The sequence below is a fragment of the Strix aluco genome, chromosome 4, assembly GCF_031877795.1.
Source record: "Strix aluco isolate bStrAlu1 chromosome 4, bStrAlu1.hap1, whole genome shotgun sequence".
In the NCBI taxonomy this organism is placed as follows: domain Eukaryota; kingdom Metazoa; phylum Chordata; class Aves; order Strigiformes; family Strigidae; genus Strix; species Strix aluco.
In genome coordinates, this window is record NC_133934.1 from 98,536,264 (window position 1) to 98,550,254 (window position 13,991).

Sequence of the window (13,991 nt, forward strand, 5' to 3'; positions counted from 1 at the left end):
AGATACTTTGTTATACTAATAGTAGCAGTAGAAATACAGCTAAATCTGTACATGCATACCATTAGAGACTTTAGGTGTGGATCAGTGGTTCTGCAAATTACAGGTTACATTGGTTCTTGATGCCTTTAGCAGGTGGTCTCTATTCACTCACAATCAAACCTATTGGAAACTAAAGGAAATGTTATTTTTCAAAAGAAAGACAAGCTATCCAAAAATAGAATTCTACTGAGAAACAGAAAGGGTACATTGCAGTTTCACAGATTTTTATGTAGGCGTGGGATATTACTAAAGAGTTTACCCATAGTGTATGCATAGGCAATTTATTTGTGTTTTGTATACTATTTGTATAATAGTTTCTTTTAAATTACCGGTTTGTGTTCATTAGGGGGAGAACAGTAGGTATATCCTTAATATCAAAGAGAAGTTGTGAAAAATATAACATTATTGTGTCTGGTTCTGACAACTTTTTCCCTTCTCACATGTTTGTAATGTATCCCCTGGTTTAAATTTCAAGGAAACCAATTTGTTTTTATCAAGGAGAGGGGTTGCCTTTCTTAGAAAAGTAATTATGTTAATAAAGAATGTTAATGTAAATGTGTGAAATAAGTACTATAATATCGTACTCGTTATTATTAATTTATTTTTAGCCTAATACCTATCCCGTTGAAATCAAGGACGTAATGCTAAGCTGGTGTAAGTTGGAAAACGCAACCAGAATCACTGAAACTTGAAATGAGGTTAAGATACTTCAAAATGATTTCCACAAGCATAAATTAGCATTATCTTGCATCTAACAACACATCTTTAGTCTGTTAATAAAGAGAAATAAAACAATACCAAAAAAGAATAGAGGGAGGAAAAAACCTCAGTCCTCTTTCACTTTAATTATTAAGCAGTTTTTAAAGTGTTCCCCTAGATAGTAAGGGAATTTTTAATGTACTTTAATGAAATATTTAAAAACTTTCTTAATATTTAGGGATCTCATTCACTCTAACTTGTTTTAGTTTCACAGGAATTTAAATATACCAAGACCATCATTGTAAAAATTAAAAGGCAAATCAGCTATTTGAAGTCAGCAATGACTTTATATAATAGTATACCATACATTTATATAACAGCTTTCATCATCAATGATCTAAAGTGCTTTGCAAGGTACATACTTCAGAAATTGCTTCTAAATGGAGGCATTCTGGTGGCAGCTCTTTAATGATACCCATTATTGTATAAAGCAGTAGAATAGAAAAAAATAGTCAAGTATTGGGATCAGTAAAAAAACCCAAACCAAACCACAGTAATTAAGAGTAGTAAAAAATGTGATCACTAAAAATTTTCCAGTGTTCCATCACTTTCAGAAGTCATCATTTATTTCGTTTTTTCTTATTTACTTTAGATGTTAAGAGCTTTTGACCACTTAGCCTCAAATCTAGCTAGGATATTTATTTGGTTGAAGAAAATGTCAGCTCTTGAAACAATTGTTCCTGGATGTTTTTTATCCCAGTACTGTTTTCTGACAATTATTTGATTTATTCCTGAGAAGTTACCATTTAACAGTCACAAGTTGGCAAAAGCTGAAACACAGAGGGGCAAGTTAGAGAAATTATCAAATGTTAATAGGGCTTACTTTTTTTACCAAGAAAAATAAATCAAAATGTAGACATCATACAGAATATTTTGTGATGGATCAAAAGGTACAACATCCAAGATATTCTGTAAGTCTGTGTTTTCTTTATATCTCCATCCTTTTTAATCCTTACCCCTTTTCTGTGTGTCACACACACACAGAATCTGACTTAGCAAAGAAGTTTCTATTACAGAAAACAGTCCGTGTCCCTTCCAGTAATTTACAGGAACTATAAAAAAATTTAACTTGTATTTTAATTTAACAGGTATCTACAGAGTTAACTTCTGACTCAAAGAGGTAATTTCTGTGTAGTATTTTTATTAGACCCACCTGTTTACTTCACTGGTTAGTGAAATTTCTAAGAAAGGAAAACAACAGCTTATCCAGTTGACACACAGTGAAAAGCTAATTGCCCTGTTTTTCCACAAACATGGAAACCAGTTGCCCAGAGCATATAAGAGAAAATTCTGACTAAGTGTGTTTTCTTTAGGATAGAAATTATTTTAGATACAGTGGGACTAGTTTCTAAGGGAAACATGCTATATTTGAAGAAAGAAAAGAGAAAGAAGTGTTTCTTGATGTCATAACAGTACTTTATAAAAAGTATTTTTACACTTTTTTCTTTTTGCAGGCTTAGATCCAGATAAGCATCTAGGAAAAACTCTGGATCAAATGGAGCCTAATCTTTTGGAGGTGAGTATTATTTAAAGGTTACTCGTACAGGTGAAGTTTCAATTAAAAAGTAACAGGCAGAAATTCAATAAATTTAACAATCAAAAACTACTTAGTTACTTTCAGAAATTAGGTGCTAACTCAAAGCTTATCTTTGTACATAGAATATAAGCCTCTGATATGCACTTTCAATACAAAAAACATTCTTTTTGGAGGTAGTTCACAAATGATGCCATTGTCTTTAAAAGAAACTAAAGGCAAGAATCTTCAGTATTAAGGGAACACTAACTTGTACGTCAGTATGATAAAGCTAAATAACTGCATGCAAGTTACAGACTTTCACAGCAAGGAATGGTAGTGAAAAAATATAGGTGATACAAAATCTCCCCACAGAGATCCCCATCTGAAGGTTTCCTACCATTTTTTACACGGTCAGACTGCATACAGTAGGGCCTTTCAAAAATGGAATAAGAGCTTTATTCCTGAGAATGTACTTAATTCTGTGCGAAGGGTTATGTAGTCCTCAAAGCAGGAAAATGCTTGTAGGTAGAGATAATACATTTATTTAAAGAAAAATTATTTATCTAGGGGAAAAAAAAATAGACCAGATTTTGTACATGAGCATTCTTTGAGTTTGAGTTAGAAGCATCAAACGTCAAGCTAAGTACAGTTTAAGAATAGAAGCTCTGAAAACGTGTTTTTATATAGTGTCTGTGACAAAGCCAATTTACCACAGTTCCTTGTCCTCAAGCCTGTTAAAAACCCACAATTATTTGCTATTAAGAGAGTCTTGCTGTATCTTTTATCAGTGTAAGCTAAATTTGTGCAAAACAATCCCCCAAAGTATTTTTTGTTCTTAATCTGGGTAGTTACTGTTCAGCCTGGCTTCTTAAGCAGCTTTTCTGGAACGGTTAAGGGCAAGACAAACTTGCAGAAGAGAAGAAAAAAGTAACCAGAAAACTTTAAAAATCTCTTTTACTGCTGAAAGATAGCAGAGTTAAACAGGAATTGTATCTTGAGCTTAACTTCATTCCATTCATATGGCTGGAGAGAAGAGGATAGATAATTGGTACATGGCAAAGCTGAGGAAGAAGCATGAAGGTCCATAACATTCCAATAGTCTTACTTGAAGAGATCATTGTTTGCCTATTCTTAGCTTGAAGTTTGTTGCTTCTGCTTCAGAGCTGAACAATCTACCCAGAAACCTTCCCTCCCCCCTCCCCCCCACTATATAATGTAAAAATCCCCTTCATTATCTCTTCTAGTAAGGGTTGCTTCACTTATACTTTAGATCATCTCAACTACAGGAAAGATTCAAGAATGCCAGAGGATGGCAAGGAGAGGTGTTTTATCCTGTTCCAGAAAAAGGGAGGGAGGGAGGGAGGGAGGGAGGGAGGGAGGGAGGGAGGGAGGGAGGGAGGGAAGGAAGGAACGAAGGAAGGAAGGAAGAAAGGGAGGGAGGGAGGGAGGGAAATATCTTCCTAAATACATGTAGTATGGGTAAAAAAGCAGTGTCAGAGACATACAGCAGGAGTACACAAAAATAAGTATACATTAACTATATATAAAATATTGGTTCATATATTGTCATTAGCAGATGTTTTATTTCATGGAGTGATAATAAAGGTAGATTTAAAACAGTAAATAGTTGTGAAATCTAGGGATATCTGTAAGATCCATGAATAGTTAGAAGAGGGAGTGGATTTATCCTTTCTGAAAAATATAGATTGGATTTCTACAAGAAAATGAAGAAAGAAGGAATAGGTCCACCACTTCCAGTTTTTGGATTAGGTAATATAATCTGATTGAAGACTGAGCTAACTTCGAATTGTATTAACATGACTGTTTGGCTTAGCTAATAAACCACTGAAAACCAGAGTCCGCAAGTGATAGTTCACCACTTGTGAATGTGGTTAGACTCCTTCCAGGAGCCTGACTGCTAAGTTGGCATTGCACTGTGTGAACACACTGGACTGGAGCCTTTGTTGCACTCCACGTGTGTGTCATATGCCTTCTCTGGCGCTGGCATGCTGTGTCGTGCAAGAGAGTAATGTCACTATGGAAAAGCAGCTTTAGTGACATGTGAAGTCACGTTCTGCGTGTACTGTAGAAATGTCTACTGACTGATGAATTCTGAGAAAGGTTGTTCGGAAGATCATTGGAGTCACAAGTAAATAATACATATTTTAAGAGTACAATAAACATTTAAGTGCTTCTCCCCCAGTTTGGTGCTGCAGATCACTTAAGCAATGTTTCTGCTTGTCAGAGCTGTTTCTTTAGAATCTTTGTAAGTGACAGCTAAGGAAGGATAAAATTTTGTAATCATGAAACAATGAACAATTTGCTGTGGAACAGAAGCATCAACTTTACTATATTATCAGTTCCATACTGGTCAGTCACATTTGGATGAATTAATATTTATGTGAGGCTAGTCAAATAAACCAAAAGGAGGAAAGTGCAGTCCTTGCATTTGCAGAAAGCTGCTGTTATCAAAATTCAGGTTGCAACTTCAGTGGGGCTGAAGAAGGGTGGTTAGCTACTCACCTCAGTTGACTCAGTAGGTTTGACTTTCTTTAAAACTGTAGCAGCAAGTATTGCAATTTTAGTTATGTTAATAGGGTATAACTAAAATAAGGCTTAAGAAGTATTCTTCTCCATTTGATTTCACCATCATTCATTTTAAAAAGAAAATAATAAACTAAGAAATCCAAAAGTACCTGGTATTTTGAACAATTAAATGTATTCTTCCTGATGTTTCTGATTCTTACTTGGTTTCCCTGAAATTCTTACTGTCATGGTTTAATACTTCTCGAAACCCACGTTTACAGGTTTTATCTTTTATTGATACAACAATAAACAGAGCGATGACTGCATAGCTTAAGGTGTAGAACTAGTAGGGCATTCTGACCCTACTTGGAACTGGTTGTCAGGCCATTGTAGGGGAGACTGCACAACTGATTATTTGTTCATGTAGCTGTTTCTTGTGCATATGCATGGTATGAAAGACAAAGTCAGTACAAATAAATTGTTTTTACGGGATACTTAGTTGACTTTAAGGCCTAATAAAACCAAATCATTAACTATAAACTGAAGAGAAATACTTAGGTTTATGGTGTGAAAAATACTCTTTTGTAAACTAATGAAGTCTTCAGCATCAGAAGTTCTGGTAGACAGAATGTGAGAGCAAGGAATTCACAGTTTTCAGTAAGGAGGAGAGATAAAATAAAATACAATATTCTGACCATACCAAAGTGAACACCATAATAAATTAATTTTTAAGATTGCATATCCCCAAAAGTACTACAGCTTTATATACTCTTGTATCTTTGATTTGTGTTGTATTATCTAACCAGTAATTTCAAATTTCACAACAAATTCCTTGGAAATTTGTTGTTGGTTTTTACAAATTTATGCTTTTTCCTATTCTTGTGGGATTCTCTTTTGGGTTCTCTATTGATGTCTCATGTTACTTTACATAGTTATTCAGCTAGGTGCTAGGGTTTTTCATTACAGCATTTTCCCTAGTGTGGTGTGCAAGTTTGTGAGAATTTTTGCAGTTCTGTTTAATTAAATAATGTTCCACATGTTCTTCAGTTTTGTTCAAAACCAGTTTATATCTTTATAAGTTCAGTGCCCAAAAAAATGGCAATGTTGAATATAAGAGGTTCTTTGATATTGAACCACAACATGTATGATATGTTGAGTCATTTAAGATTAGTAGGGAATATCCTGCTTTACATTTTAGCATGTATTCGCAAAGTTCAACTTCTCTGATACTACAAATTGGAATTAGGAATTTATTTATCCACTTTTTTAATACTAAAAAATTACCTTAAGGAACAGGCAATAAAATCAAAATCAGCTTGTGTTACTATAGTGTGCTTATTATAATTTATCTTTTGGACATTCAAGAAATAAGCATGAATTAATAATTTTTGTTTTAGAAAAAATATCTTGTTGAGGCATTATAAGAGGTGTGTCAATGTAAATTGGGAAAAAAACACCCCAACAAACAAACAAATCCCAACGCTTCGGTGATTTCATCCACTGAATTATTTAACTTTGGAAAAATATATTGTCTCCTAAATTTTCAGTCTTCTGATTTACCTTAGTTTATGTGTACAATAGAAATTCTAATAATTACTTATATAAAGGTGAGGTATTTTTGCTGCTGTAGCAGTAGAAAAATGGAGAAGTATTAAGTGGAAAAAACTTTGATTTAATTTTGCGATTTTTTTTCTGACTTTACACACAGAAGGTTGAATTTATGACTATGATGATCTGCAACTCATACTTTTATCAGGGGTGAATTTTAATGGCTCAGGACATTGGCATTGTGGCAAAGAAAGTTCTTGAATTATTGCTTTTGTCTAAATGATAGGTCTTTGACTAATTATTGATGAATGGTTACTACATAACTGCTAAATTATTAAATTGCTCTCATGTCCCACTGTTTCCTATATACCAGGAGCCCTAACTTTTTAATCTAAAGAATTTGTTGGCAACTTGCCAAATCTCAGGGGCTGCTCACACTCTCCTTAGAATTTATTAATTGACTGGTAAATGCATATTATGGTTATATTTGTCTATGGTTATATTTGTCTGTACTTCTGTCTCTGCTAATAGACAGTAAGAAAATGTTTAGTCATTTGTATGTTTGCCTTAGAAGTTGATGAGTACTTCTTGATGTAAAGAGCATTTCGGTAATTAGGATTTACTAAGTGCCACAATTTCTGTCTGGGATCAAAGTCTTCACTTGAAATAAGTAGCACTTGAATTCATATCTTTTATCTTTGATTACTAAACTTAAATGAGAAAGTCAGCTTTACTCCTTGTGTTTAATTCTTAAGGTAGACAGAGACTCTTCTTTGGATAATGTTTGGGCTGATTGTTTATATACCTTGTGTCTTGTGTATTTGAGTTGAGATTAATTTTGTGTAGTCTAGAAGACATTTTCATTGTATATTTCTTTTGGATTTTGAATTGGATTTGCATTTTTAGTTAAGTGTAATTTGTAAATCTGCTATTTTCTGGCTCCTCTGAACTAGAAGGCAGATTTAGCAATCAAAATTTAGATTAGTCTCGTCTGTTGTATTGTTATGAATATAACATCCAACTTGCAAAACAAAATAATTGCTCTTCAAAAATGCTAATATTCTAAATGACTGAAAGGCAAAGTTCTGATATCATCGATGACATTTAAAAAATATTACTGATGTTGTTAAATGAACATTAAGAATCTGTTCTATGAGCTACTGAATATCCACAGTTCTTGCTGACAGTCATGGGAACCAAAAATTCTGTAAGCCAGTGACATTGAAAATGAGGATTTCCCACAACAAAAATAGGAAATAGTCCCACTTCTTTTGAGTATTCAATGTTAATTGCCAATAGTTACTCTAGGCACTGATGTTTACAAGTAGAGCTACCAATTTTGAAAGTGTCTTGTAAACAGTCACTCCTTATATTCACTGTGGAAAGGTTATACTTAGAAATATCTTTTATGTTTTTCTCTAATTTGTTTTTAATAGTTTTGTTTAGGGTTTTTTGCAGTGGAAGCTACGAGAGGAAGAATAAAAGGTTTTGACTAACTGTTTTGTAGGTTGTTCATTCTTGTGCATCAACATTAATTATTCTTGATGTATTTGTCCTATAGAAACCTTGTTGCCATTATTGACAGATGGAGTTCTCTTTTATGTAACGAGCACTTGATTAAAGGTTTTCTTCTGCTCCTTTTTCTTTAAAAGAAAATGTGAAAGGAAAAATGAAAAATAACTCTCATAGCAAGACATTGAAAATTTATTTAATATATATTCCAAAAGAGATTTAGATTTTACACCACCAGACAGCTAAATGGTCACATAGAGTATTACCAAGGTATTGCTTTCTCAGAGCATTTATACTTTTCTCCAAAACAAAGGCTGAATAAGATTCAGGCCTTCTGTTAACTAACTGAATTTTAAATCAAAAATGTGGCCTCTGATTTTATGAAAACATTCAAGTTCCATGTATTTCATTTTCTTCTTTCACACCTAATTTTGAATTTTTATTTTTTTTTTTTAGCTGAGATGATGGCTGAAGTTGTAAACACTCTTTGAGGATTTAAAATAGAAAACATTGAAAGAGACCTGTAAAGTAACACAAGCTTCAGCCATAAAAATACAGTATCATTTAAATATATCAAATAGAGTTGCTACACAAATATTCTGGTAACCATATAAAAAATTGAACCTACAATGTATAAATAACCCAGTCTCATGCTTGCCTAAAAATAGACAAACAACAGATTTGGAATTATTTTCTAGCCCCCAGACAAACTTTTTCTAACCATCTCCTACATGTTGTGGAGAACTGCATTGCTACTTTGCAGAAGCATCATGGGTGGGCGTCTGTTCCTATAAGGACAAGTATAAAGAGGTTAAATAAATACTCCTAATAGTAACATTGGTGTTTGCAATAGAGTTGAGGACTGCAGTTCAGCTTCTTATGAACTACTTTAAGAATGTTAATGCTTGCTTAATGTGAACAAAACAGGGCAGGACTTGACTCGAAACAGCTAGTGCTGGGACACTTTAGAAAGTGGTATAATCTGCTGATGAGGAGGTGAATTTCTCCTGCAGAAAAAGAGAGGGTGTCCCAATGCTCGGGCATGGTACAGGTGCTTGATTACTACCTATCAGTGCAGTACATTACTACAGAATTACAGTGAACTATTCAGCAGTTGTGTGCTTCTTACTCCAGCAAACGAACTTTGGTTCGTGCTCCACAGCTGCTTGTTTATAAAGCAGGGAATTAAGATCATCATGTCTCTTATTTTGAATGTATTGGTTTATGTAGTTACGTGTTTTAGTTGGATATCCAGAAGTTCAGGAATATTCATAAATGTATATGTTGATTTAGAAAGTATATTCAGTACAAGTTATAAAGGAAACAGCACGTTGCTACCTCTTTAGATCTTGCTTTATCTTTTTGCTTTTGACTTAGAAAACTCTCATTGGTTCTATTTGTTAGAAATTTTAAAGAATAGATATTTACCAAAGTATAGAATGCAGTTACTGAATATGTTGCCAAAAATTGTGTTCATTGTGTACTTCTACATGAAGTGCTACTTCTTGTGTTGATTTACAGTACAAGTTTCTCACAAAAGTGAACTATCTATGCTAAAGAGAGATACAAGAGTCTGAACAACCTTTCATGGTCACTGATGAAGAAAGACTAGGAATTCATTCATTTATCTGAATTTACAGTGCCATTTCTACTTCAAATGTAAAACATTGTTAATTTTTAGATCATTGTAATACACATACAGAGAAATCAAGAACCCTCTGTATGATATTTGGGTTTTTTCAGCCTTGTAATGGGTAGTCTTTTAGAAAGCGCACACTGAAATTTTCAGCAAAATATATTTAATAGACTGCTTTAATGTAATACGTATTTTAATTTCCCTTTTGTGTTAGCTTTCTGAGAAATATGGAGTCCATATTTGCGGAGAAGGTGGAGAATATGAAACAATCACTCTGGACTGCCCTCTATTTAAGAAGAAAATAGTTGTGTAAGTTTCTTCCATTTCCTTATATTAAAGCAATGAGAACATATTCACATTTAGCTTGAGGCAACTTTTGTTGGCAGAGGTAAAACATGTCCTCTAAGTTCACAAACACTCACTTTGTTTAACACTGGCAAAGTCCTCTGAAAACCTAAATCAATACCTGACAAGACGAGGCCTTCATAGAGGGCTATAAACTTTTTAGACATTTGCACTTTCGTTTACTTGCTGATTATAGCCTGCAGTAAAACTGGTACCTACACACTGACACTTTTATCCTTTCATGAAGTGCGAATTGCCTGTAATATTTATCTTTCATTACAGCTACATTTGATAAACTGCCACATCAGTAGCCTGTGGGTTCCATTAACTCTGTGTGTGTGTGTGTTTTAAGTTTAGCAGCTTAGAATGATAACGATACATATTTTTCTTCAATTATTAGAGGATATTTTAAATACAAACTTTGCATGAATCCATCTCATTTACACTGAGTAGTTTATTCCTTTGACATAAATTGCTAAAATCTGGGTAGTGAGATACGGAAAATATTTGTGTCTTGCTCCGAGTTTCTTATTAGTCTGTTAAATAGCTAAGCCCGCTTGCTTTGAGTGAGATGTTTTGACTGCTGTTCCTTTCCTTAGCCAGGTAAACAGACTAGTAATCATGTATTGGTGATACTCAGCCATCTTAGGGAAGGTCAAGATTATGGCGCATATAGACATGATTAAGGTTTTCATGGTGAAGCTCTATTTGTTTCATTTTTCTGTAAGACTGAGATCTGTCTGTATAAGGAACAGAGAACCAAGACCTGTTAACTCTGTTTCATTGCGTGGCATTTGGGAGAAGAACAATAGACAAACTAGTAAGAGGGATGATAACTACTCTGGCAGATGTCTGCTGAACTGTTGGTTGCCTGGAAGATATATCCTCTGGAGTGAACTAAAAAACTAAGTAATTTGGGTCTGGAGATAACTCTATGCAGAAAAACTGTGGAATTCTTTAGTAAGAAGAAGATTCAGAAAATAACAATGTTGAATCTTTAAACTGGATTTAAGTTCATGGATGGAATTATCAGTGTATGGGCCAGGAAGTGAGACTCTTGGAGAAGATTCTCTGAGGGGAACCAGGTGCTAGGTAGAATCCATGGGTTGTGAGCCAACATGCTGACTAGTAGGAGTTGGAGAGTTAACTAGGAAGTTAGAATAAAATGTGTATGATGCTTGGATACATCTCATCACAAATAAACTTGGGGACAAAAGGCAAAACTCCCCAATATGCCCTCAGATAGAATCAGTTCAGTCTCTTCTAGCAAAAAGGAAAATACTGTGAAATCAGTGCCAGAGCACAATTCATTTTTGCATTTACAGTCTGATATGATTTCTGTTAAACTGACAAATTCTTACCAATTCCAGATGTCAGAGGCAGAATTTTGTGAAACTTTATCATTTACAGTAATACTACCTATTGCCAGCTATGTGGCCTATTCACCATTTATATTCATAGAATTATAAAATGGTTTGGGTTGGAAGGGACCTTAAAGATCATCTGCTTCCAACTCCCCTGCCACAGTCAGGGACACCTTCCACTAGACCAGGTTGCTCAAAGCCCTGTCCAAGCTGGCCTTGAACACTGCCAGGGAGGGGGCAGCCACAGCTTCTCTGGGCAACCTGTTCCAGTGCCTCACCACCCTCGCAGTAAAGAATTTCTTCCTTATATCTAATCTAAATCTACCATCTTTTTAAAACTGTTACCCCACATCCTCTTCACCAGCTTGGCAAGTCTATGTCTGAAGATGCTCTTCCCCTTCCCCTTCTCTGACAGATGGACCCCATCACAGCCCTCAGTAGACCAGGTTTCTCAAAGCGAGTTCCATGGTCTAAGTAGCTGAACCCCTGGCTGTGGCACCAGTCCCGTAACCAATTGTTGATTTGCCAGATTCAACTGGCCCTTTCAAATCCCTTCCCTTTGACTGGGAGGATCGATGAAAAAACTGCCTGCACTCCAGAGTCACTTACTGCTGCTTCCAGGGCTCTGCAATCTTTCTTGATACTCCTCAGACTGCTCCTGGCTGTATCAATGGTGTCACGTGGAACAACAGCAGCAGATAATAGTCAGTGGCCTGTATGAGGCTCGGTAGTCTCTCGGTGACACCCCTGATACGAGCCCCTGGTAAGCAGCACACCTCTCCTGAGTGCATCAGGTCAACAGATGGGTGCCTCTGTACCTCTCAGAAAGGAGTCCCCTACCACTATCACCCGTCACCTTTTCTTAGTTGTGCGGATTGTTACATGGGGAGCAGATCAGGCTGCCTTACTCAGCTCCAGCGTCTCCCCTGATGTGACAAGTCTTTCCTGTTCAGTCTGCAGAACATTGAAGCACTCGGCAACACTTGCAACAAAAAGTGTACTTCAGAAGAAGAATAGCTAGATTTTAACTGAGACATTAAATGTGCTTGTATGAGGTTTTTCACTTAAATGTGTTTGACTGATTACTTACATCCTTTATATTTATTTTGAGGCTTCTTATGTTACAAATTAAATCTGGGAGTTTATTAGAATTGGATGCAGAATTTCCCAGTGCTCCTTTTCAAAGCTCTCTTTTCATAGATACAACAGATTGGAGAAGACTGTGTAAAATCTCATGAGAAATTCTTGGTTGGTGTAGTGTGGGGATTTTTTTTTTTTTGCATAGAATTTGAGGAACACTTTTAGGAAAGATCATTGTGCTCTTGTTTTGAGATCAACCAAATACCTGTTTAAGTAGGAATATCTTACAATATATTCTAAATATATTTCTGGCTATCAGTGGTTTAATGACGATTCAAGCAACTAGGAAAGGCTAAAACAGAGGTGGTCTGACTGAGTTGTCTTTATTTCTATTGGCAACACTCCAAATAATAATAAAAGTTAACAATAAATGCACAAAAAATACAGGAAGATACAAATATATAAATCAGTGGGTATTTAATAGTAAATATATGGCACAGCAGACAGTTAAACAGTTACTCAACTGGTTCTAAATATACATTTCCATAATGGAAACTGAATAGCTACACTGGCACTGTGCGTCTGTGACTTGATTAGTCCTGCTTAGCTCTTACATTATTCATGTCTGAAGATATGCCTTTTCAGGAACTATTCATGTGAAATCTATTACTTTATGAACTTCTAAAGAAAAATATTTTATAGTTTCTTTGCCATTGAATAAGTTACAAGTTTATTTTCTGCTTTTCATTCTTGCTTTTCATATACACTGAATCTAAACAGACTTTGTAATCATGTTGTTAACTATGCTACTATAGTTTCCAAATGTTTAGATAACCGTGGTTCTGATATACATCCTGATATCATTTTTGAAGCTTAAATGGAGTTGTCAGAATTACACTTTAGACGTTAAAACCTGTCAGGATTTTCAAGGTCCCTAAATTCCTGAGCTCCTCCAAGACATCTTCCTAGAGAAAGTTTCTGAGGAAGACGTTGATGATTACTTTTGCCTCCAAAACAGGTGTGATGGATTAACCGTGGCTGGTTGACAAGTGCCCACCAAGCTGCTTTTACGCCCCCTCCTCAGTAAGACAGGGAGAAAATAAAATGAAAAAGCTTTCAGGTCAAGATAGCAGGGTGATGGCTTACCAATTACTGTCATGGGCAAACCAAACTCAATTTAGGGAAAATTAATTTAATTTATTGACAATTAAAAAAAATGGAATAGGGTAGTGAGAAACAAAGACAAAACTAAACACACCTTCTCTCCCCACCCCATTCTTCCCAGGCATAACTTGACTCCTTTGTTCCTGACTCTTCTACATCCTCCCCACTGAGCTGTGCAAGAGGATGGGGAATGGGGGTTGCAGTCAGTTCATAATACTGTATCTCTGCTGTTCCCTTCTCTTCACACTTTTACCCTTCTCCATCCTCGGTCTGTTCCATGGGCTACAGTCCTTCATGAACTGCTCCAGTGTGGATCTTTCCCATGGGCTGCAGTTCTTCAAGAACTGCTTCAGTGTGGGTCCTTTCCATGGGGTACAGTCCTTCAGGAACAGAATGTTCCAGCATGGATCCTCCATGGGCCATGGTTCCCGCCAGAAAACGTGCTCCTGCATGGTCTCCTCTCTGCTGGCCATAGTTCCTGCCAGGAGCCTCCTCCAACATG

At 35.6% G+C, this 13,991-nt stretch overlaps 1 protein-coding gene across 2 annotated transcripts in view; it reads left to right on the forward strand.

Annotated features, from left to right (window-relative positions):
• DPH6 (diphthamine biosynthesis 6) overlaps positions 1-13,991 on the forward strand; it is a 223,564-nt gene that overhangs the window by 68,420 nt on the left and 141,153 nt on the right. For both annotated transcript variants that reach the window (XM_074824522.1, XM_074824523.1), the window contains exons 6-7: positions 2,253-2,314; positions 9,751-9,845. In XM_074824522.1, coding sequence (XP_074680623.1) covers positions 2,253-2,314; positions 9,751-9,845 — 157 coding nt within the window. The remainder of the gene's footprint in view (positions 1-2,252; positions 2,315-9,750; positions 9,846-13,991) is intronic.